At 48.7% G+C, this 24,617-nt stretch overlaps 1 protein-coding gene across 2 annotated transcripts in view; it reads left to right on the forward strand.

The window, feature by feature from the left end:
• The window catches only part of CCNJL (cyclin J like), a 56,185-nt gene extending 31,568 nt beyond the window's left edge, over positions 1-24,617 (forward strand). For both annotated transcript variants that reach the window (XM_049109188.1, XM_025434657.3), the window contains exons 4-6: positions 18,340-18,642; positions 20,266-20,425; positions 22,462-24,617. In XM_049109188.1, the coding sequence (XP_048965145.1) occupies positions 18,340-18,642; positions 20,266-20,425; positions 22,462-22,894 (896 nt within the window). In that variant the 3' untranslated portion in view covers positions 22,895-24,617. The remainder of the gene's footprint in view (positions 1-18,339; positions 18,643-20,265; positions 20,426-22,461) is intronic.

Raw genomic sequence — 24,617 nt, forward strand, 5'->3', positions numbered from 1 at the left:
TCACCACCAGCTTTGTTTGGACACCTGTTTTCAGTTCTCTTAGGTATAAACCTGAGAGTGGAATTGCTGATTAGAATTGGCTCTTCGGGATCCCTGGGTGGCGCAGCGGTTTAGCGCCTGCCTTTGGCCCAGGGCGCGATCCTGGAGATCCGGGATCGAATCCCACGTCAGGCTCCCGGTGCATGGAGCCTGCTTCTCCCTCTGCCTGTGTCTCTGCCTCTCTCTCTCTCTCTCTCTCTCTCACTGTGTGCCTATCATAAATAAATAAAAAAAATTAAAAAAAAAAAAAAAAAAGAATTGGCTCTTCAGTGCAGCCCAGGTGGCTCAGTGGTTTAGCGCCGCCTTCAGCTCAGGGCATGATCCTGGAGGCCCCGGATCGAGTCCCATGTCGGGCTCCCTGCATGGAGCCTGCTTCTCCCTCTGCCTGTGTCTCTCATGAATAAATAAATAAAATCTTAAAAAAAAAAAATTGGCTCTTCAACGTTGAACTTTTTAAGGAAACTCAAGAGTTTTGCTGTTGCCTGGCTGTTGCTGCTCAGAGATGACTGGGTGTTGACTCCTTGGCCCCAGGACAAGGAGCAAACTGAGGCAGGAGGAAGGGTGGGAGGGGCGCCTGGGTGACTCCATCGGTTAAGCCACTGACTATTGATTTCAGCTCCGATCATGATCTCAGGGTCCTGGGATCAAGCCCTGCCATGGCTATGTACTGATTGTGGAGCCTGCTTAAGATCCTCTCTCTCTCTTCCTGTTCCTCTCCCCCTCCACACTCATCTGTGTGCTTTCTCTCTCTAAAAAAATATTTTTTTTAAAGGAGAGAGTGTGGGAAAGAAAACCAGAAAGGCCAGAGGCATGACCAGGATGGTCTTTTTGCTAGGGCAGCATGGCCTTAAATGCAAGACATTGTTATTATGATAAAAAAAAAAAGTATGAAATACATTTTTATTGTTAAAAAATCCAAATGAGGGGCACCTGGGTGGCTCAGTGGTTGAGTGTCTGCCTTTGGCTCAGGTTGTGATCCCAGGGTCCTGGTATCTAGTCCCACATCAGGCTCCCTGTAGAGAGCCTGCTTCTGCCTCTCCTGCCGTGTCTCTCATGAAGAAATAAATAAAATCTAAAAAAAAAAAAAAAAAAAATCCACATGAGTAGCACTTATATAAAAAAAAATTTCTTTCCCCCAAACCTGTGGTCCTTTTGCTACAGTTTGATCTGTATACTTCCAGACCCAGACTTATTTATGTGTTTTCATAATTGGGAAAATAAATCTATTTTCATTTATAAGGAGGAAAAATGAATCCTATATTATACCCATATGAACTGCCCAGTAAACAAAATTGTAAGATTCTCCCCTTCCCCCTGCCTTTTTTATTTTCTCTTCCTCTCTCTCTATAGAGATATAGATGAAATAGATTAGATAGATAGATAGATAGATAGATATAGATATAGATATAGATATAGATATAGATATAGATATAGATAACCCCAGCTCCATCATACTTTCTCTTCTGGACTATAAGTCCTATCCTGTCCTTCACTGATTGCTTCTGGTACATGAAAGGCAGGAAAAGCTAAGGGTGACAAGTCTGTTTCTTGGGCGTAAAGTCCTGACTTTCAGGTTTTCGTAGGTGAGGCTGAGTCCTCTGCTAGCCTTCATCTCAGCTCTCCTCCTCCTCCAGGAGAGGGGAGCATCAAGCAGGGGGTGGTCACATGGCCTTTCTGCAAGGCACTGGCCCTCTAGCAGGCCAGGATCCTTTAGCCCAGAGTGAATCTGTCATGTTCTGCTGCATGTACTTGGAGAAAGGCTCATCTTCCTACTGTATATTTTTATTTTTACTTATTTCTTTTTCTCTTCTTTTTTTTTTTTTTTTTTACTTATTTTTTTTTTTAAAGATTTTACTATTAGAGACAGAGAGAGCACGCACACAGGAGTGAGGGAGGAGCTAGGGGAAGAGCAGAGGGAAAACTAATCTCCAACAGACTCCACACACTGAACACAGGACTCAACCTGGGGCTCAATCCCACGACCCCAAGATCACGACCCAAGCTGAAACCAATAGTTGGACATTTAACCTTCTGAGCCACCCAGGTGCCCCCCTCCCGTAGATTTTTAAAACTAGAAATGGTATACTCACTTGGATAGTGAGATTCAGAGGATAAAGGAGAAAATCCGCTACCCATCCCATGTGTCAAAGATAGCTTCTGGCAGTAGTTTCTTACATCTTTTTCCCAAATTGACCTGTATTTTCTAGAAATGTTCTGTGCATATAGAGACATAGAGTTAATCCTCATAATTCAAGGATTCTGTACTTGCAAATTGACCCATTCACTAAAATGTATCTGCAACCTCAAAATCAGCACCCACCGAACTTTGGCGGTCATTCACGGACTCTGCAGAGTCACTCCCTGTGCATTTCCCGGCTGAGGTGGAACAAGGCAACCCTGTGCCTTCTTGTTTTCAGAAGAAAACAAAGGTCCTTAAAAAGGGTCGTGCTTAAAAACAAGGGTTCTTTGCTTAGTCTCTTTAGCGCCACATTTTCTCATTTTTCTGCTTTTGGCAGTTTACTGTTTAAAATGGCCCTCAAGGGGTGCCTGGGTGGCTCGGTCAGTTGAGCATCCAAGTGTTGTTTTCAGCTGAAGTCATGATCTCAGGGTCCTCAGATCGAGCCCCCACCTGCTCCGCATCTCTCCTCCTCGCTCGTCCTCTGCCCCCCCCCCCCCACGCAGGTGCGCTTATGTGCTCTCCCTCTCTCCCCACCCCCCCAAATAAATATATCTTTTTAAAAAGTAAATGAAACAGTTCTCATACTGAAGTACTGTCTCACGTTCCTGAGCACAAGGCTGTGATGTGCCATAGAAAGAAAATACGTGTGCTGGGTGAGGTTTATTCAGGCATGAGTTCTCACGCTGCTGGCTGGGAGTTTGGTGATAATGAATTGACAGTATGTTGAACAGAAACTCACAGGTTTTGTATTGACCGATTAAGGAAAACGTGACCAGAGGCTCACAGGAACCTAACCCCATACTTCCCCCCTAGGAATATGGTTCTGTGTCTACTTGTTCAGTGTCCCCAGTGACTTTATAGAACATAGCTTCTGCAGAATGACCAGAATCAACTGTGTATTTACATAGGTGGGTTCATACCAAAAGTGCTTCCTTCGTAGTACACCAGGGACCATCTTTCCTGTCAGTCTGCAGGGTTTTACCTTACTCTGTATTGATGGTAGAGTTCACCATATCATAAACACTGCCGTCTGTTTGACGACTCCTCAATCAGTGGGCATCTAGATTGCCATCGGGTTTTTTTCATTACTGTAAATAATATGACAACAACTATCCTTTTTGCACACGTAAGTATGTCTGTGAGAAAAATGCCCAGAGGTGGAGTTGCTTTGGTCAAAGGTGTGTGCATTTAAGATTTTGAGAGGTAGCAGTAAATTGCTTTGCAGAGGCTTTAACCAACAGGTGAGCTCCCTTTTTTCTTTTTCCTTTCCTTTCCTTTCCTTTCCTTTCCTTTCCTTTCCTTTCCTTTCCTTTCCTTTCCTTTCCTTTCTTTTTTCTTTTTCTTTCTTTCTTTCTTCTTTCTTTCTTTCTTTCTTTCTTTCTTTCTTTCTTTCTTTCTTTTCTATCTATCTGTCTGTCTGTCTATTTGACACAGAGAACAAGTACAAGCAGGGGAGCAACAGAGTAGAGGGAGAAGCAGACTTCCCACTGAGCAGGAAGCCTGACTCGGGACTCGATCCCAGAACCCGGGGATCATGACCTGAACCAAAGGCAGATTCTTAACTGACTGAGCCACTCAGGGACCCTAAGATCCCTTTTTTCTTAAATTCAACTTAATTTGTGGGAGCCTTTGGCACCACACTTCTCTATCTAAATAAACTATCAGAAGAGGAGCAGTGTGCCTCCCCCATGTTGGCCCCTCACAGGTGTCTACTTGTGGCTGTTCTTCTGTGCTCCCAGCAGGGAGTGCATTTGCATCCTGCCTTTCTGCCTTGTCCTGTCCAGGATGCTCAGATGAGAAACTAATTCCCCAGACCAATTGCTTTTAAGACTCCATAAGCCAGAAAAATCAATAGCCTCATCTCTTTTCAAAGGCACCGATTGAAGCCATTGGCTGTCTGGTACTTATGCTCTGGGCCTCAGGAAATTCTAGGAGAGGCCTGTCTCCCAGTAAAACACCTTCACTCCCCCTCAGTCGCCAAAAATCCCTTCCCTTCCCTCCCCCTGCTTTGACTACTTAGCAACTGCTGCTTCTGAAGAGCAGCTTCCTTGACAGCAGGGAGGGTAGGATGGGGTCTCTCTTGGAGATTTGGAAACTTGAAAGCATTGAAAGCAGTCTTAATCCCCCCATAGACCCTAGACCCTAGACCCTAGACCCTAGACCCTAGACCCGGATGGAGGAAGGCCTAGGGAAGTTAAGCACACTAGCTCTCCCCAAAACTGGGAGTGCTTGAAATGCCTCTAGGGCACTAATTATAGCCAGCAGATGCAAAGGGGGCCATTTTTCCAGGTGGCCTTTTTAGGGGTGTTACTTTGGACAAAGCATGAGATTTATTGATTTTATTTACAGGATTATACCCAAATCTGCAAGGAAAGAAATATGGCAGCCCCCATGCAGGAGGTAATTCGTGCAAGGGGGGCTAGGAGGGAGCACTACCATTTCCTCCCTGCCACAGTCTCACATTTCAGAAATTGGCATGGGTCTTCCATTTGATGTGTGCCCTTAATATGACAGTCATTGATTATTTCCTCCAGAAAGCTGCTGCAGCATCAATGGTGCATCTTCTAATCAGTGACGTTTTGGTGGTGGCCACGCAACACAGCCTGGGGTGGACTGGAAAAAGTGGTCTGTTCTGTCACATGAGGGCCACACCAAGTACATCCGGGCTTGGGGCTCTGATGTTGCAGTGCAGTGAGTGAGGAAGGACTTGGTGATTTTCCATTTCCTTTTCCCATCTCTGCAGACTGGCAGGCTTAGAGCTATTTTCAGGGAAAGGATTTTGTGTGACGCGTCAGTCAGGAAGCTGGCTGGGCCGGAAACTCAGAAATGTAGTTTGCTTTAGCAACTGTAGTGCTCAGGCCTACTTGTCCAGGGCCTGGAGTTCTGGGATCCAAGTGGGGGTTTTTTGTTTTTGGGGGGTTTTTTGTTTTGTTTTGTTTTGTTTTGTGGCTGGTGAGAATAAGGGAGGAATCTTAAAATGCATGGGTTAATTAAAGATGCAATTAACCTTGACCCCATATGGGTGAGTCACTCAAAAGACCTTGATTTGACCTCTGCTGTATACCAGAAGCTATATACCTGGGGAGGCAGGTAGCAAACAGAAAGAATATCTACAGGCCTTGCCACTGAAGACAAATCATTTCACACACATGTACTTACTATGCACTGAGCCTGGGAGACAGCAGGGCACGAAACGATCAAGTCCCCGTCCTCATGTTGCTTATGATCTGGAGGCATGTTCTAAAGAAGGAGCCTCCCAGCCAGGGATCACCAGCAGGTCTCTGGGCACGTGCCAAGCACGGGCTAGTGGCTTCTATGAAAATCTCAGTGTCTTGACTTTCAGGAGAATAGCCTGACCCACTTCTTCGTGGGATAATGACCAAGACATTGACGTCAGGCACCCTGTCTGGTCTTCACACTTATCTGCAGCTTGTGCTGGGAGCTAGGCCTTCATCTTTCTTTTCTTTTCATTTATTTTAACCTTGAACCCTCTCTGAATCCTTGTGTCTTACCGACCGAACCTTGTCCCCTGTTACATCCAGGATTGCCTTATACACATTCTCTTGTTAATGCTGACGTGGAGGAGGGCAGAGCTGTCAAGTTTTTATTCATCCAGGGCCCCTTCCCCTAAGGGAGAGCCACTGCCGAGTTTTCCAGATTATATGTCTTCCTTGCCTCACCTCGGAGGCCCCGGCTCTCAGTGGTGGAGGGAGTTTGCTCCCCTGTTCACAGCAGCCTCCCCTTCACTGGGCACCCACCACCTAGTCAGTGAGACTTGTAATACTACCAGCAGGGCAGCTTTGGTTCCTTTAAAACTTTCAGATCCAGAGAGGAACTAGGCCAGCCCATTATACCCCAAGTGGTGAGATTAGAGATGATTTTTAGGTTAGGTGTCTTTGCCTGGATTTTCGAGATTGTCTTGAAGGAGTATCTGTTGCCTCTCCCTGCCTCCTGAGTCTTTGTTTTAATTACAAGCATTTCAATGTCTAGACAGGAAAAGTGTCGTCTTTGTCACTGACGTGTTAGGGTTCCTGGAACTCTTCTAGGGCACTCCGATTTGTGAGTACTTGTAAAGCAGATTCTCACTGGGATAGTCTTGGACTAGGACAGACACACATGTTCTGGAGCCTTCTTTGGTAGTTACTCTGCCAATTCTGGCTTCTAGGTTCCCATCAGTGGCATCTTTTAAGAATTTTAAACTGTTTTTCTTCAGTGGGAGAATGATATTAGTTCCTTGTAGAAAATTAGAAAATAGAGAAAGGAATAAAGGAATAAAATAAAGGGGGCCTGGCTGGCTAAGTCAGTAGAGCATACAACTCTTGATCGCAGAGTCATGAGTTTGAACCCTGCATTGGACGTGGAGCCAACTTAATTAAAAAAAAAAAGAAAGAAAGAAAAAGAAAAAAAAAGAATAAAATAAAAATTACTTGCAAACTTACTACATTTTTTTTTCTGTAATCAAAATTTGGGGTGGAGGGCAGACCTTGCCTGACCCCAGTGATCACGGAATGGCTAATAGGTTGTTGATATGCCAGGCAGTCTTCTGAGTTCTTTGCATGGATTTACTCATTTGATCCTCAGAACAATCCTATAAAATAGGCAGTATTATTTTCTCCACTTGCTAGAGGAGAAAGCTGAGGCCCAGTAAGGTGGGTGACTTACCCAAGGGAGTGTGAATGGGGATCCAGGTAGCCGTGTCCCTGAGTCCTTGCTCTCAGCCACCACACCACAGTGGCCTTTGTCCTACAGCTGGATCGCTTCCTTCGTTGGCCACACCAGGGAAGACAGACAAGCAGCTGGCGAGGTTGCTAGGAGACTCCCAGCTCTCTCTTCGGAGCCTGCAGACCACATGTTAGCTGACCTGGTTGAACACCTCAGTCTTTAGGACCAAGTTACAGATTTGGAAGACGCTCCCCTTCTAACCTTGAAAGAAGTGGCCACCTCCTCCTTTTCCCTGCTCCAGCAGAGGTGCCAGGACCCCTGATGTCCACACCTATAGCACTGCCATCCAGAAGGATTCATTCTCTGCTCTTGCTGCAGCTGCGGCCCCATCAGGCCTGGTCCAGAGCAGCCCCTGGCAAGCTGGGATGAGCATTCTACAAGGCAGTGACCTCTGTCATCAGAGAGGACTCCATTCCTCCGCATGAAGTACTTGCTCAGCCCTGGCCCCAGATGCCCACCGTGTACCTGAAAGGGCCCCCCCACCCCGCAGCCCCTGCTTTTAGATAGGCAATGAAATTATTCATGAAGCAGAGCACAAAGGAGTCCAGGATTTCCAGGGGCCACTGCTGTGAAGTCATTGTACCAGTTGCTCCATTCTGAGACAGGGAAGTCCTGTGTCAGAAGCCAGAAGGGAAGCCAATGTGTGACTCGGCTGGCCAAATGCCACCTCTGACCTGGGAGGCATTTTTACAATTTCCTCCCGAAGAAAACAACCACCCACAACCTCACCTCTTGTCTGTTTCCAAAGTTGGACTTAGGAATTGACTCAGCCTGTCAGAAATGTGCTTACTTTTATTCATTTATTATTCACTCATTCATTGATTCATTCTTTCCTACTCTGTGTCAGACTAGAGGTGCAGCCATCGGTGGAGCAACCTGCTTTTAAGAGAGGAAGGAGGGGTGCCTGGGTGGCTCAGTCAGTTTAATCACTGCCTTCAGCTCGGGTTATGATCCCAAGGTCCTGGGATCGAGCCCCCTCATCCGGCTCTGGGAGCAGGGAGTCTGCTTCTCCCTCTCCCTCTGCCGCTCCCCCTGCTTGTGCTTCCTCTCTCTCTCTCTCTCAAATAAATAAGGTCTAAAAAAGTGGGGGGAGGGGGAGCTAGGCCCTGGGAGGAGGGACACACTGTAAGGCAACCTGTGGAGGGGGACTCGGTTTGTGCTCCACCATCTCCAAGGCTCAGTGCATAGGAGGTATATCTGCAGAATGAGTCCTCTTCAGGGACAGGGACTGTCGACACTGCTTCCACTTAGGCCGTCTCTTTGGGGCTGTAAGACACCCACCCCGTAAAGACCTTTCTTTGTGTCCTGAGGAAAGATGGGACCCACCCAGGGAAGGTCCCAGATCCACCTTCATGTCAGGTCTCCCCAGCTGGCCCCTAAGATCAGAGGGTTTTTCTCTGGGACGTTTTCTAACCTCTAGATCCCTGCGGCACGTTAAGGGCAGAGTGGGGGCGGGGTGGGGGGGCACGCCCTGCTGCCTCACCTCCTGTGGTCTTCACAGCTTCTGCCCTCCCTGGAAGAGCACCAATGCCCTGCCTTTAGCTAAAGGCTTCTCGTGCTCTCTCCCTAGCTTTCTGTGTCCCCCATATCAGATCCTATCCAGAAACTAACCTGTCATCCCCGTGACTACAATTGCACAGTTGGCCCCAAATCGACAGAATTTCACAAAGAAGAGCAAGGTCCAGTGTTGGCAGAGCACTGGGCACCATTCCAGAATGCTGAGTTCTCACGCTACCTTTGCCAGTCCCACCTCTGTTGTTACCATCACAGGGGCCAAGATTCTGAGACCTGCCCAGCCCTCTGCCAGCAAGTGGCTGCGCCTCTGTAGAACCCCAGGGGAGTCGTCATCAGAGTGCCCTCTGCCCTCCGTGCTGCATTGCCAAGTACAACAGCCTTGGAGAGGGTGCTGTCTTCAGAGTAGTGTCCTGGCTTCTCTGTCACATTGCTCACAGTCTGTCTCCCATGGCTCCTCAGAAAGACACTGCCTGCTGGATAGATGAACAGTGTCCCCTAGGGAGACCAGTGGGAAGCCCCCGTCTGGCCTCCAGTAACTACAGAACGCCAAAGAATTTTTAACTTTTTTTTTTTCAAGATTTTATTTCTTTATTCATGAGAAACCTAGAGAGAGAGGCAAAGACATAGGCAGAGGGAGAAGCAAGCTCCTTGGAGGGAGCCTGATGTGGGACTCAATCCCGGATCCCAGGATCACAACCTGAGCTGAAGGCAGGCGCCCAACTGCTGAGTCACCCAGGTGTCCCATCTGCCAAATTTTTTTAATGAAAAAGCTGGTTTGGGTGGATGGGGGGGTGGGGGTGGTCCTTTATCACAGAAGGCCCCTTCTGTGTATCCCCTTATAGATACACTCTTGAATCCCCACTCTATCATTGGGGTAAAGTAGGTCCTGTTGATCCTACAGATCTTCAGTGGAAAGGCTCAGGCATCAAAGTGCTAACTAGCATAAGCAGAGAGGAGGATGAAGATGAGTGTGTGTGGAGAACAGGGCCATTGGGTGGGGAGGGGCACAGCTGACCTCATACCCACGTCCACGGGAATCCCTGCACCCACAACTCTCTGAGATGCTCTGGACTTCGGAGCCATTTATTTATCATTTAAAAAAACTAATCTTTAACCAGTTTATGCCAGATGCTGTGCTGGGTGGAGGGGTTCTGTGATATTCTACAAAGCACAGTTGACCCCTACCCTCATGGAGCAAATAGGCATATTTCCAGTTTTCCTTTGTCTCTTACCCCTGGGTGATTGGAGCAACTCACTCAATCCTTCTGAGCTTCTGATTCCAAGTGGGAGACACTCCCAGCCTCCAGGCTTGTTACCAGAATGGGCTGAGAGGGCAGCCACAGGGAGACTTCCCCTCCACGGGGGCTGCCTGTGTTTCTTGATGCCAGCTATTCTGTGGTGGAACCTGGCAGGCGGTGCAAACGTGGGAGTCCCTATGCTCCCAGAGCTCACACCCTGGTGTGTGCACATCCTGCCTCTTGCTGACTAGCTCAGTGACCTGGAAGTGCCCCACCCCCTGTGGGGAGGACCCATCCAGAAAGGCTGTGGACCCATACTCCCCTTTGCCTCCCCTTACATGAACCTTGGAACCTGCAGCCCCAGAGTGGAGTTCAAGGTCATAGTCCAGAGGAAGGAGACTGGAGCCACTCCAGCGTCCAGCACAGCCCGGCCGGTGGCATTGGGTGGGGGAACCTTTTATTGAGCTTGTTTCTACCCCTTTATCAGAGCCTGTAAGAAAACGTAGCACTGGCTACCAGCTTTGGTTCATCTGTACCTAATTAACAGGACTTTAGAAGAATATCCCAGGTTTGGGGAGCAAAGGATAAATACTGTGTTCTGTAATCCATAGAGCAGCAGCTGCTGCCATTTACAGGGTGCTCTCTGCACCTGAGGCCCGGTGCCAGTCACGTTACCTGTGCTGTGTCCTGAGCCTGTCTACCATCCTTGGAGGTATGGGTTTCCAGGTGATGGCCTGAAATCACAGAATGTATATGTGTGTATCACAGAGTTAAGGATGGAACACTAGCACCTGAGCCTGAACTTGACTGAGGCTTTTGCGGAGGGCGTTCTCACCCTATTTCCCGTCAGGACCTCCCACAGAATCTGGGTTCCCCCAGGTCACAGAATTCTCAGCCCTCTTTAAATCTTCTCAGCTCACATTAAACATTTGCCCTCCTGGTGGCCACTTCTCTGCCCTCCAGTGAAGGAAGAATCTGAGAAGGAAAGAATGAGCATCGGAAAGGTCTGCCTGCATTCAGCCGGGCGCTGCCGGGAACTAATGAGCCAAAGTACCTGGAGAGAAAGCTCTCCACCAGAGTTTCCTCTGGCCTCTCAGGCTCCCTCTAACCCTAACTGCCCAGCCCTTCCCACTGTCCCTCCGAAGCTGGCAGATGCCCCCTGAGGGCCAGGCAAGGCTGGGAAGTCACTGGAGCCACTTTCTATGCCCCTGCCCTGCCTCTCTTTCCTCCTCATCTGCACTTCACAGATTAGGATGGGGGCTCCTGGGGGCTGTGGGACAGCCATGGGGGTCTCAGTTCCTAATCTGATTTTGTTCTCGTTCTCAGATGACAAGATGGGGGGAGAGCTTTAAAATAGGAGAGTGGCCCTTCTTGGGGAACAGTAGCTTTGCCTGTTTTTAAAAGCATTGCATTTCAAGGCACCTGGGTGGTTCAGTCCCTTAAGCATCTGAATCTTGATCTCAGCTCAGGTCTGGATCTCAGGGTTGTGAGTTCAAGCCTACCCAAAAAAAATTTTTTTAAGCATTGCATTTCTTTAGGTAAGAAGAGGTGCCAGCCGTTGCTTTAAAACCTGGTTCTCCTTGGCCAAGAAATTGTGGCCTCATATCAGAGCCTAAGTATAGCTCCTGAATGGGCAGCAGGTAACCCTGAATGAGTCTGTAAACAGGCCTCTTGCTGGGCCTGAAGGTCTGACTGTGGGAAGGTCACAGGGGAGCGGTAAAGCAACCGCTTAGGAGCACGTGAGTAGCCCTGGGCCTGGACTTCAGGTGAGGCAGCACCTGGCTTTTTATAGAATTCTACTCCCCTACGTGCACCTTTTTGTTTAGGAATTTTTCCAAAGGCAGTATAAATGTTGATGATTGTTGGAGATGGGTAATGAATCAGGGGTTCATTATAGAATTTCTTTTTTTTTTTTTTGTATATTTTAAATTTTCCAAAATAAAACATTTTTTAAGCAATTAAAAAAATATTGTTTCTCTTGGCCCCAATTCAGAAAAGTCAGGAATCCCGTTTGGCCTGCTTAAGGCTTGTTTGCTAGGACCATAGGTGGAAGAAGAAAAGCCAGTCTCTAGAGTAGTCAGTTCGTAGAGAAAGAAAATAGAATGGTGGTTACCAGCCGAGGGGGAGCCAGGGACAGTGAGTTACTGTTTCATGGGTATACAGTTTCAGTTTTGCAAGATGAAAGGAGTTCTGGTGATTGTTGCACAACAGTGTGAATGTACTGAATGCCACTGAACTGTATGGTTAAAATGATAAATTTTATGTTATGTGCATTTTACCACAACAAACAAAAATGCTATTTAAAAAAGAGAGGGACCCAAAAAAGCCTGTCTGCAAGAGCCCCTCCTGAGGCTTGCTGGATTGACAGCGTCCTGCCTCTGTGGTTGAGTTAGGCTGCTTGGTTGGACTTGTGGTCGTCAGTCCAATAATTGTGTGACCCCAGGGATTGCTGGGGTTCACTGGGTTGGTTGTGTACCAGCCCCTGGGAGTACCAGGAGGAACTGTCATCCGGGTGTACAAGAGGGTCCTCAAGGGCATTATTTGCAGGCTTCACCACCACCCCTACATTCAGGGCTTATGTGCCTCTGCCTGAACTCCAGACCCTGGGTATGTGCTTCAGTGGTGTTAGGATTTTTTTTTTAATCTTACAGGTATGTTAATATGACTCTCACCACTTTGGGGCGGTGTGAACATCCAAAAAAGAAAAATGTAGATAGAACGATAGAATTGTGAAAAATTCTTTTTCAACCCCTAAGTAATTGTTTATTCAGGGAAAAATCATTTGTGGATGCCAAATCATTGAGTTAAAGGTTGTTGGGAGACAGGATATTCAGTCTGAAGGTGTCACCTCACAGATTACTTATTAATTTCGCAGGAAAGTGGTACCTTTAAAATGGAGAGATCTGGGGTCACCATCTTAACCAAGCGATCAAACGTAGCATCGCTAATGCTGGGACAAACTGATGTCATCCGGTAAGAAGGACAAAACATTGCCTCTGTAGTTTCCTTACTCAAATTGTCTGATTGTGAGGAGACAATCCAGAATACGGGGCATTTTTTTAAAGATTTTATTTATTTATTCATGAGACATGCAGAGAGAGGCAGAGACACAGGCAGAGGGAGAAGCAGGTTCTCCGTGGGGACCCTGATGTGGGACTCTATCCCAGGACCCCAAGGATCACACCCTGAGCCAAAGGCAGACACTCAACCACTGAGTGACACAAGTGTCCCGGGGCTTTTTTTTTTTTTTTTTTTTTTTTTTTAAGTTCTAGGCCCAACGCAGAACTTATGACCCCAAGATCAAGAATTGCATGCTCCACCAACTGAGCCAGCCAAGCACCCCCAGAATTGGGGCATTTTAGAAGAAAACTGGCATCAATTCATCCAGAGTCAGTGTCATGAAAAACAAAGAATGGGACTAAAGAGATATAACAGACACCATGTGTGAGCCTTTGAATCTGGATCCAAAAAAACAAAAGTTATAAAAGACATTTTGAGGATTCCTGGGGAGGAAGTCCAATGTGGATTGAATGTTAGAAAATGTTATTGCAGGGGCGCCTGGCTGGCTCAGTCGGTGGAGCGTGCAGCCCTTGATCTCAGGGTTGTGAGTTTAAGCTCCACGTTGAGTGTAGAGCCTACTTTAAAAAAAAAGAAAAAAAGGAAAGGAAATATTATCGCATTAATGCTGATGTTCTTAGGATTGGTAATAGCATTATGATTATATAGGAAAATGGCTTCAGGGATGGATGCTGTCCAGGGGTGGCACGTCACATCTGCATCTTAATTAAGAATGGTCCAGCGAAACCAGTATGTACACACACACACACACACACATACACACACACAGAACAAATGTGGCTCAGAGTCAGCAGTGGTGAATCTAGCTGAAGGGTCATCTGTGTTTACTGTTAACATCATTTCATCTCCTCTGTGGATTTGAACATTTTCCAAATAAAACGTACATTGAAGGAGTCAAAAGAGAGTCTTTGAGTCTGTGGCTCTGGCCTGACTTGGAAAGACTCAAACGTCTGTCCCCCACACCTCCCGGGGGACCTGCCTGAAGACTTCCAGGCATCTGGTGTCAATACAGTTTGTTGATAAGGAGCAAGCAGCTGAGTGGCTGCACTTGGTGGCAGCGGCAGCCCCGAGGACAAAGGGCTGGCCCCGCTGACGGTCACGGGAGGAGGGGAGGAAGTGTCTACCAGGCGCGTGCAATGTCAGGAAACTCATAAAACCTTTTCTGGCCTCGAAATGTACCGTGCTGGGGATAGTCGCTAAGCTGGGGTCCGCTGGCCAGCAGTCAAGAGCAGGTGCTCCAAGGTCGCTCCTGGATGTGGAACAAAATTCCTGAGCTTTTTCTCTGAGCCTCTGGGGGTCGGAACAGACCCTCCCTGGGGGATCCAGTGCCCGGCCCAGTGTGAGGACACTGTCCGTTTCCGTGTGCCGGGCACTACTGAAGCACATTGCTCTCTGCATGGCCATTTCATCTCCACAGGGGCCTCTTCCTAACGAGGGAACAAACAGCCTGTAGGGTTTAGCGCTTTTAGTCCAGAGCAAACTCACTGAGGATTCAGACCCCACTCTGCCTGGCTCTGGCCTGCAGAAGCTTCCCCAGCCTGGGGAGCTGGTGAATTCTGATTCCTTAGTAATCCGTGGCCCCTTCCCTTAGAGGGTAATCCTCTTGGGCCTGGTGGCTGGGGGAGGCAGAGCTCTGAAAGGTCTGAAAAGCTCTGAGGCCAGAGAGGAGACGAATCTCACTGAGCACATCTGCCAGTTAGGATAGATTGCTGGCTGCCAGCAATGGTGTGGACAGCTCTTACTGCCCCTCCCAGTAGGACACACATTTTTGCCAGGGCAGTGACCTTCGCCATGCCACCTTTTGCCCTGGGGAAGAAAAGAGCCACTTGTATCTCAGTGTCTGAGAACAGTGTTGGCTTAGTTCAGCACAGGATTCAGGAAAAATTTCACAACCTTGCAAAAATGTTTTTTCTTTCTTTTTAATTTGCACAAAGATATGATCATTGAAGAAAAAAATTAGGGATTACAGATCATCTGAGGTCATCAGAGAACAATTGAAATGGCCTAAGATTCAACTATCAGGAGAGTGCTGTCCTTCTTTCAGTGAATATTCATTGGGCAGTTACTGTGTACCAGGCACAGTCCTGGGAACTGGGGGGCACAGCTGCAAATGGGTCAGATGTGATTCTTGTCCTCACAGCCTGAGATCTATTGACCTAGTGGGTCAGGTGCTAGCCATTAATACTGAGTTGTTGGATATTAAGCAGTCTGAGCGTGAGAAATGCCTTGATGACATCCAGTGACCTCTGAACTGAGCGCTGGGGGACACATGATGAGGTGAGTGAAGGGATGAGCACTCCCAGCTGGGGGAGCAGTCCTGGGCTTAGGGAGGGTGTGGGGGCCTGGCAAGGCTCCATCGGCCAGGCCCTGCCACAGGATTTCCAGCCATACAAGAGACTCTTCACCCTTGGGCGGCATCGACCAGGCCTTTCCTGCCTGAGTAGCCCATGCATGCAAGACAAGGGAAGGTGTATGCCCTGGAGGTGGTGCCATGCAGGCTTAGGCCCTGGTGGGCAGGGCTCTGGAAGGAGAGGGTCTAGGCCTACCCTAAGTGTGTGGGGCTGGTCAGCCATCAGTCTGCACTCCTCACCGTTTTGTCTGCTCAGCTCCTACCCATCAAAGACCAGAGCTTCATGTCACACCATCTTTGCCCACTTAGTGGGCTCTTTAAGCCTCGAGGAGAAGATGGAGGCTGGCTTCCCAGAGTCCAAGTTTCATTTCTCTGACATTTTTGGAGGCCTTCCTGAGGAATGCATTGTATCTGCTGCAAGGCAGCCTGAAGTGGTTACTTCCTTATCCCTCCTAAGAAGGGCAGAAGTCTGATGGGAACTGGGTCGCGGGGTGTTCACCGTTGTGCACAGGTGTGTGGACGCCTTGCCGTTCTTTTCATCGGCGCAGACAGACAGATGCATGCTTTCTGAGCTCAGCTGGGCTGCACACTGTCTCTCCTAGCACTCACTCAGCAGTTTCTGCTTCTTGTGGGGTTGGGCTCAGAGGCTACAGGTGACCACTCTGAGGCCGGCCGCAGGACTCACCATGTGATGTGGAGTCACACAGCACGGGGACTGCAGTGGGAGGAGGCTTCCAAGGCACAGGGACTTTGGGATGAGAGAGAGGGAAAGGTTGGTGGAGCGAAGGGGAAGGGTGCTCCATGCAGAGGGCTGCGTAGATGAAGGCTCGTGGGCCAGGGGGGGCAAGGGGCCTTCAGAGAAGTGTAGAGATGGAGGCCACAGCCAGGTGTGCGTGTGGGTGACGGCTGGGAGGCCCATAGCTGCCCCACCTGCAGACCCTCCCACAGTGGGGGCAGCCACTGGAGCTATCCACCACTGGTGACTGCCACGGTTTGCTGTATAAATAAAATATAAGTAAATAAATATAAACCTCAGTTCCCTTGACCCATGAGTGGGATGATGAAGTCTCAGTTTAATTTTTGTGTCTTGCTCTCTGTGGCTCTATGTCATGTGGTTTACTTCCAGGACCTTCCAGTATTTATTCATTTTTCCTCCAGTGCCTTCCGTGGCACTGTTTGATGTGCCTATTTGTGGGGTTTCACATCTTTTTGCCACGACCATTGATATGAATATATCCCAGTTATCTATTCCTGCCAAATGAATCCTGCCCAAGCTTGGTGATCTAAAACAACAGTGATGTGGGTTGCATGGCATTTCCTCTGCTGGCTTCACCTGTGCTCATTCATACAGCTGCTGGAGGGTCTGGGACGGTCTCATTCATGTGGCTGAGAGTTGGTGCTGGCTGTAGCCTGGGCACCTCTCTTCTCCTTATGGCCTCTCCACCTCCACCAGGCTAGATCTGCTCCCTTACATGGTGGTCCAGCATGGCACTCTGAGGGAGGAGGGTAGAAGTTGCAAGGCCTCCTGTGGCCTCACCTCGGAAGACATACACATAGACCCAGTGTTATTGAGATATAATTGACATATATTAGTTTAAAGTATATAAAAATTGGGATGCCTGGGTGACTCAGTAGCTGAGCATCTGCCTGTGGCTCAGGTCGTGATCCTGGAGTCCCGAGATCGAGTCCTGCATCGGGTTCCCCGCGGGGAGTCTGCTTCTCCCTCTGCCTATGTCTCTGCCTCTCTCTCTGTGTTTCTCGTGAGTAAATAAATAAAATCTAAAGATAATAAAGTGTATAAAAATCATTTGATACATGTACATACTGTTAAATGATCATCACAGTAAGTTTAGTTAACATCCATCACCTTTACTATATTTTTTCTAGTGATGAGAACTAAGCTCTACTCATTCAGCAGCTGTCAGATGTAGAATATGTTGTTAACTACAGTCACCATGCTGTACATTACATCTCGGGACCAATTTATAGCTGGAAGTTTGTGCCTTTTTTTTAAAGATTGTATTTATTTGAGAGAGAGACAGAGAGCATGAGTGGGGAGGGAGGCAGAGGGAGAGGGAGAAGCAGACTCCCTGCAGAGCAGGGAGCCCGACCTGGGGCTGGATCCTAGGACCTCAAGTCTATGACCTGAGCCAAAGGCAGACACCTAACCGACTGAGCTACCAGGTGCCCCTGGAAGTTTGTACTTTTGACCACCTTCACAAGTGTCACCCACCCCTGTCTCTGGTAACTACCAGTCTGTTCTTTGTGTCTATGAGTTCGGCTTTTTTAGATTCCACATGTAAGAGGGATCATACAGCATTTGTCTTTTTCTGCCTGGTTTTTTTCACTGAGCGTAATGCCCTCAAGGCTTATCCATGTTGTTGCGAATGGCAGGATGTCCTTCTTCATACGGCTGAATATTATTCTGTTGTATATAAATACCATCTCTTCTTTATCCTTTCATCTCTCAGTGGACACTGGGGTTATTTCCCTGTCTTGTCTGTTGTAATTAATGCTGCAGTGCACGTGGGGGTATGGATAACTTCAAGATAATGTTCCCTTCTTGGTTTTCCTCCCTTTCCTGCCTTCTCCCACTTACCAGTCTTTCCTTGGCTCACCTCCCAAGCAAACTGTTTCTGAGGGAATCCAAGCTAACAGCCTGTTGATGGGGTTTAAACCCAGTGCTGAGGGCAGTGGGGAGCCATTGTAGGGCTTTTCTACATGTGGGGGGACAGGATCAAATTTGCAAGATCATTCTGACTCTGGCTGTCTGATCCCTGACCAGTCTTGAGATTGAATCAGGGAGGGCCAGAGAGGGGGAGAGGGTTGGGGAGAGGGCTCCCATATTCCCCAGGCCCCCACTGCTGTCGCTGACTGCCGTTAAACACCTTCTATGTTGTACATGCTGGCCTGGATATCGGATATGCATTCTCTTGTCGTCTCTGACAAAAACCTTATGAGGTTTAGGTTCCGTTTTACAGGTATAAGCACTGAGGCACAGAAAGGGTGAGACACCTGTGCACAATCACACAGCTGGAAGTGATGGCTTGGAGATTCAAGCCCAGGTGAGTCAGATCCAGAATGTAGGCAGTTAGTCCCCTTGGCAGTGGGGCCTTTTGGCTTTCTGTCCTCCCTGCCAACACTGTCCAGGCATTTTAAGATGGGCCTTTCCCCCCTGGCGAAGTGCCGTCTTCTAATAACCTCTGCTTCTCCCCCAGGTAAGTTCGAGGACAGGGAAGACCATGTACCCAAGCTGGAGCAGATAAACAGTACGAGGATCCTGAGCGGCCAGAACTTCACCCTCACCAAGAAGGAGCTGCTTAACACGGAGCTGCTGCTCCTGGAGGCGTTCGGCTGGAACCTCTGCCTGCCCACGCCCGCCCATTTCCTGGATTACTACCTCTTGGCCTCCGTCAGCCAGAAGGACCATCACTGCCACAGCTGGCCCACCGCCTGCCCCCGCAAGACCAAAGAGTGCCTCAAGGAGTATGCCCACTACTTCCTAGAGGTCACCCTGCGAGGTGAGGCCTGACAGCAGGGCCTGTTACCCCTTCCCCACCCACACAGGGCTGGGATCACTTGGCACTGACAGACATGTCCACCCACGGAGTCCCTATGGACTAGGGCCCGTCCACCCAGAGCACTGCCACTTTGCAGGGCATACACAAAGGAGGGGCAACAATTTTCCCAGTGTGTTGCCAATACTATGTAAAAGACAGTTGGCAGCTTATGTACTACAGTTGGCACCCTACAAACTTACTAATCACCTGCTGATTTTTCTTACAGTAACTTGGTCCATTGCAAATTATCTAAATAGGACAGATTTGCCAGTAGGTTGTCCCAGAAAAGCTATCATACAGATAGGGTGGGGCAGGGGTTATGTTTTAGTAATAAAGTTTAGCAATAAAGTTACCCTTTTAAAGTTTGGGACTTTATTTGAATCCCCGTCTTCCCACTGTCTTAAAATCTAGGTATTAGGTAAAATACAAGGTCAGAAATAGCATCGATGCAACCACCCGATAACTCACCACAAACCAAAATGGTCCCGAGTAACAAGACAATCATCAATTATGATATCAAGCATTAATTGAGCATTTACATGCACCAGCCACCTTATTTTAGTTCTTTGGGTATGGGTATATGATGTCATTTGAATTTCACAATGACTCCACATGCAAATCACTTCTGTTATTTTCATTTTACAAATCCGTTTCCTTAACGGATGCTCAAGAGCTGAAGTAACTTGAAGTACCCGAGGTCATTGCTAAGATTTGAATCTGAGGAGTCTGAGTTGGTGACGGTGCCCATAACCATAACGCCACCCTGCTTGACTCCTGCTTTAACAGGCAAACGTTGAAGTCATCAGAAATCATGAGCAATGTAAGATGGAACGATAGATAATACACTGATAACCAGCGTCATTCATGAAAATCATGGGAATTTGAACAATTTGCCTTTGCACACAAGTAGTGCCAGCTTTGCTGTGTTGCTGGACATCTTTGTAGGACATTGAGATTCATTTCACAACATACACACATACTGAAACATCACGGTGTACACCTTAAATATATATCATTTCTATTTGCCAGTCATATGTCAGAAAAGCAGGGGGTGGGGGACCTGACGGAAGGTCCTCCGTAAACATAAGTTCAGTGCTAGTTTTAGTTGGGAATATCAGATGCTTGTGACCATGCATTCATCATTCATTCATTCAACAGATTTTTATTACGTGCCGACTGTAGGCCAAGCTTTGTTACTATTAGTAAGTAGCCTGTAGTCATCACCCGAAACAGAAGCCTCTGCAATGGTGTGTCATTCCCCCTAACAGCCCAAGAAAGGACATGTGTTTTGTGGTGCTGTTCCTAGCCCATCAGCGAGCCCCTTGCAGCTCCCTGGAAGCTCTGGGTGAAATTTTGAAAATCATTAGACTGGCACTAGAAATCCCAGACTGAGCACCAAGGTGTTTAAGATTCAGGAGTGGAACTTCACGCTGTTTCTGATTTTTCATCTGTGCGTGTGTGGCAGTAATGAACAACCTTGAACCTAATCCTTTGTCTGCCAGTTCTCAGGAGGTGCAGGGCAGGAGGGGCACTGGGACCCCAGAGCGAGGCTTTATGATGCCGACTCCTATGGTTCTCTTTCAGATCATATTTTCTACAAATTCCAGCCTTCTGTGGTTGCTGCAGCCTGTGTTGGGGCCTCTAGGATCTGCCTTCAGCTTTCTCCCTACTGGACCAGAGACCTACAGAGGATCTCAAATTACTCTCTGGAACATCTCAGCACGTGCATTGAAATCCTGCTGGTGTAAGTTGCGTCCCTAATCTTTCTGTGTTTCTAAAATATCGAGGCACTTGCTCTGGAGACCCACCTTAGGCAATTTTTCAGGGTTGAAGGGTCATGGTGTTTCCTCCGGATAGCGTGTCACGTAAAGTCAGCCATGACGACTCCTGATAGAAGTGAGGTTTGCAGAGTTGGTCCTTCCTATTTTGGGCAGCTTTTGGGTTTGCAATTTTAAGGTCAAGGGGTTGGAGAGGAGAGAGGCTATGTGCGTACCCTTCTGACAATCTGGGCTGTCTGCTCTGAGTCCCATTGTATCAGTCCTATGGATGATTACACTGAGTGATTACACTCATAAGCTACTTTTCTCTCTCTCTTTCTTTTTTAAAGATTTTACCTATTTACTCATGAGGGACATAGAGAGGCAGAGACACAGGCAAAGGGAGAAGCAGGCTCTCTGCAGGGAGTCCAATGTGCGACTCGATCCCAGAACTCCAGGATCACACCCTGAGCCGAAGGCATACTCTCAGCTGCCGAGCCACCCAGGCACCCCTAAGCTGCTTTTCTCAGACACGGCCACAAAGCTGACCTCTTAGCCAGCTAAGCCCAAAGTGGCTTAACATAAGAAGCCACAGCCTCCTTGCAGGGGTCCCTGGGAATCTTGGTGAGGACATGTTGAGTGTATCAGAGAAGGTGCATAAGGGCAGCAGGACCCAACACCATGAAGGTGTTCAGCGGTGACCACAGGGAGGAGACAGAGGGGACAGAGAACTCCAGGCTGGCTGCACCCTGTCCCTCTTCCACCCAACAGGTGGCAGCATCTTCTAGATGCCAGCCCTCCTCACCACGGGGCGGCCCCTTTGGAAAGCTGCCTCCCTGTGTGGGAGGCTTTGCCTGTGGCTAGCTGCCTTTGTCTCATTACCCGCCCTGCTCCCTGGGCCTTGTTTTAAATCTGCGTTTGCTGTATAAGACTGATGGATCACTGACCTCTATCTCGGAAACCAGTAATAAATTATATGTTCATTAATTGAATTTAAATACATTTTTTAAAAATTGAAAAAATAAATAAATGAATAAATAAAAGCCGTGTTTATTGAAGGTGCCTAAAACTAGGGCATATATGGTCTGATCTGAATGCAGATAGGTGCCCCCAGATTCTTAGCCACCAGTCCTGCCTCTTCACCGTGGTGGTGGCTCCGGGCTGGCCGCCGTCTCAGAGGCACAGCCTCAGTGTCCTCCTGTCTGAACCTAAGCCTCTAATGGATGAATGGATTTGTTATTTCAGAAAGCTTTATGGGGGCAGCCCCAGTGGCTCAGCGGTTCAGCACCACCTTCAGCCCAGGACCTGATCCTGGAGTCCTGGGATCAAGTCCAACATCAGGCTCCCTGCATGGAACCTGCTTCTCCCTCTGCGTGTCTGTGCCTCACTCTCTCTCTCTCTCGCTCTCTCTCTCTTTCTCTGTCGCTCATGAATAAATAAATAAATAAATCTTTGGAAAAAAAGCTTTATGGGAAGCTTTTTTTTTTGTTTTTTGGATGGAAGTAAACCTGTTGTCCCGTTTTCAGAAGGTGACACTTAGGCCCCCCGGGTGGCTTGCTTAAATCTGTTTAGAGGTGCCTTGAAGGCAGAGACTGTGCTCACCTAAGTGCCAGGCCCTGTGTTGGGTGCTGGGGATGCAGTGATGAGCAAGAGCAGAGGGCCCCTCCCCCCTGGAGCTTGCGCTTGGCACGAGGGGCTGGGAGATAACCCAGAAATTATCATCTGGGAGGTTGACCCCTGAGATGGTGCAGTGTAGCGGCTTGAAGAACAGCTAGGCTAGACTCGAGGGGCCAGAAAGGGTTTCCATAGGAAGCAGATCCAGGCGTGGGATCCAGACCCAAGCCTGGATCTGCGGTCTCAGTCCAGTGAGAGAGCAGCAGGGGCAGTGCTGTAGGCAGAGAGCATGGGCTGGACCGGCCCTGAGGTCCTGACACCCAGATCTCAAATCCCACTTAGGGGCAACCTCAGGGGTCTCCTGCTATGGCCTTTGACCTCAAGTCTCACCCAGGTCCTTTCCTTTCAGAGCTTATGACAACGTCTTCAAGGACGCCGTCGCGGTCAAAAGTCAGTCCCTGACAATGGTGCCCAGCAGAAGCCCTGCGCCCACCCAGGTGCTGTTCCAGCCGCCCACCTACCCCACCCTCAGCCAGCCAGCAACGACGCCAGCCCTCGCCCAGTTCCAGACCCAGACCCCCGTGCAGGACCTCTGCTTGGCCTATCGGGACTCGCTGCAGGCCCACCGCTCCGGGAGCCTGCTCTCGGGAGGCTCTGGCTTATCCCTCCACACCCTGTACCCCACTCTCCAGCCCCTGGACGTGTGTCCCATGTCCCTCCCCGCGCCCCTCAGCGTGCAGATGGCCATCACGGCGGAGCCCAGGCACTGCCTTGCCACCGCCTACGGAAGCAGCTACTTCAGCGGAAGCCACGCGTTCCCCACAGGCTGTTTCGACAGATAGGGCACCTCGGGCCACACAGGGAGGTCTTGGAGACTCACCTGGGCAGAGGAAGAGGACACAGGTGAGGGGAGCTCAGCCGAGTGAGGCAGTGGGGAGGCCATCCCCACAGAACCTCGTTGATCTTGGACACAGGGTTCATGTTCTTTTTAAATAAAGCTGACCCAGAGCAAAAGTCAATGACACCCCTCCCCTGAGAGAATTCTGAAAAATGTCTTCCACGTGTGTAGCTGGGGTGCAGGAGGACTGGCTCAGCCACCATCCTCTGGAGGAGAGGCCTGGTGATTGAGAAAGACCTGGGAAAACAGATGCCAGGAGACTGGAAACTGGATGCAGACCACCGGCCCATGCACGTGTTTGGTTTTTAGCATTAGAGACATCTTTATTCCTTGCCAGCGGCAGCTACACTGAAAAAAGAAGGGACTGCCTGATGTGTTCTCAGGACCCCCAGCAGATGCTGTATTGGGTGCTCTTTCCCTGGCTCCCTCCAGCGGAGCCTGCGTGCGTGCGTATGCCTGAGTGTCTGCCCTCCGAGGCGTGGGGTGGGTGGCTGTCTTGCCTTTGTTGTCAAACCTAAGACCTTATTTGGCCTTTTAGATATTTCACATGCTGCTGCTTCCTGAAGTGACCTAGCTTTCTGTTCAGTAAGATATCTTGTTTACATACTGTATCAGGGATTTTGTGATACTTGAAAATTCCTTAGGAGAAAAAAAAACAAAAACAAAAACGTCGATTGCCACACTGCCTGTCCCACACAAGGGCTGTAAGTTTGAACCCAGCTTGTGACAACAGTTTTGTTCTCAAAAGCATATGATTGGGAAGAGCCACTTTCCAGGCTCTTAGTTCCAGAAGATTACGTGTCTTGGATGCCATGTTCACCTTAGAACTTCAGCAACCACCCAGAGGAAAAGGTGGTTGAAAGGGAGACAAAGGTTTATAACTAACGACCCCCACCTCCCTCCCTCCCTCCACAGCGTGCTTATGGTGCATGAGGTTAAACCTAGCCTTGGCTTTGAGTTTGGCTAATAGGGAAGGCTAAAAATGTAGAATATTTGCTCTCTGCCAGCTGGATTTGGGGAGCAGGGCATGTACGTGGGTACATGTCACAACCACTGACGGGGCATGTGATTGGTTGGATCGAAAGCCAGTATTTGGGTACCCGCAGCGAAAGGGCTCTCAGGAAGACTCTTGTATCCATGTGCAATATGTTTTTATGCTGACTTGTGGCTTGTGCTCGTTGTATTTTTTTGGTTGGTTCGGGGTCAGGGGGACACATTGTTCACCCATCAGAACTGGGAGGTGCAAAGAACCATAGAAGCATTTTTTTGTTTGTTTGAAGAAGAACCATCTTGATTTTCTTGGCTGATTTGCCAGTCCAGGAGACTGGCTCGGGGACTGCCAGGAAGGCGGCTGCTGAATTGGATCCGAAGGTGATTTTCAGAGCAAATGAAAGCTTCAACATGGAAGCAGAATTAAGAAGAGGTGACGTGGATGAGGTGCTACTGCCACTTTGTCGCACGAGTGTGGAAAAACCACACGTTCATTTGTTGCTTATCTCTTTTTTTCCTTTGCCAACCTTCTATTTATGTGAGACTAGTTTGGATTCCAAGTTAATGTGTCTGTCTATTCTGGGACTGGGGCTTGTGAGGGGGACCCCCCCCCGTAGAACCTCACAGCCAGCCCAGCACCCAGAAAAAGGCATCCTGCAATAAACATATCACCTGCT

The sequence above is a fragment of the Canis lupus genome, chromosome 4 (genome assembly GCF_003254725.2).
Source record: "Canis lupus dingo isolate Sandy chromosome 4, ASM325472v2, whole genome shotgun sequence".
NCBI classification, from domain to species: Eukaryota; Metazoa; Chordata; class Mammalia; order Carnivora; family Canidae; genus Canis; species Canis lupus.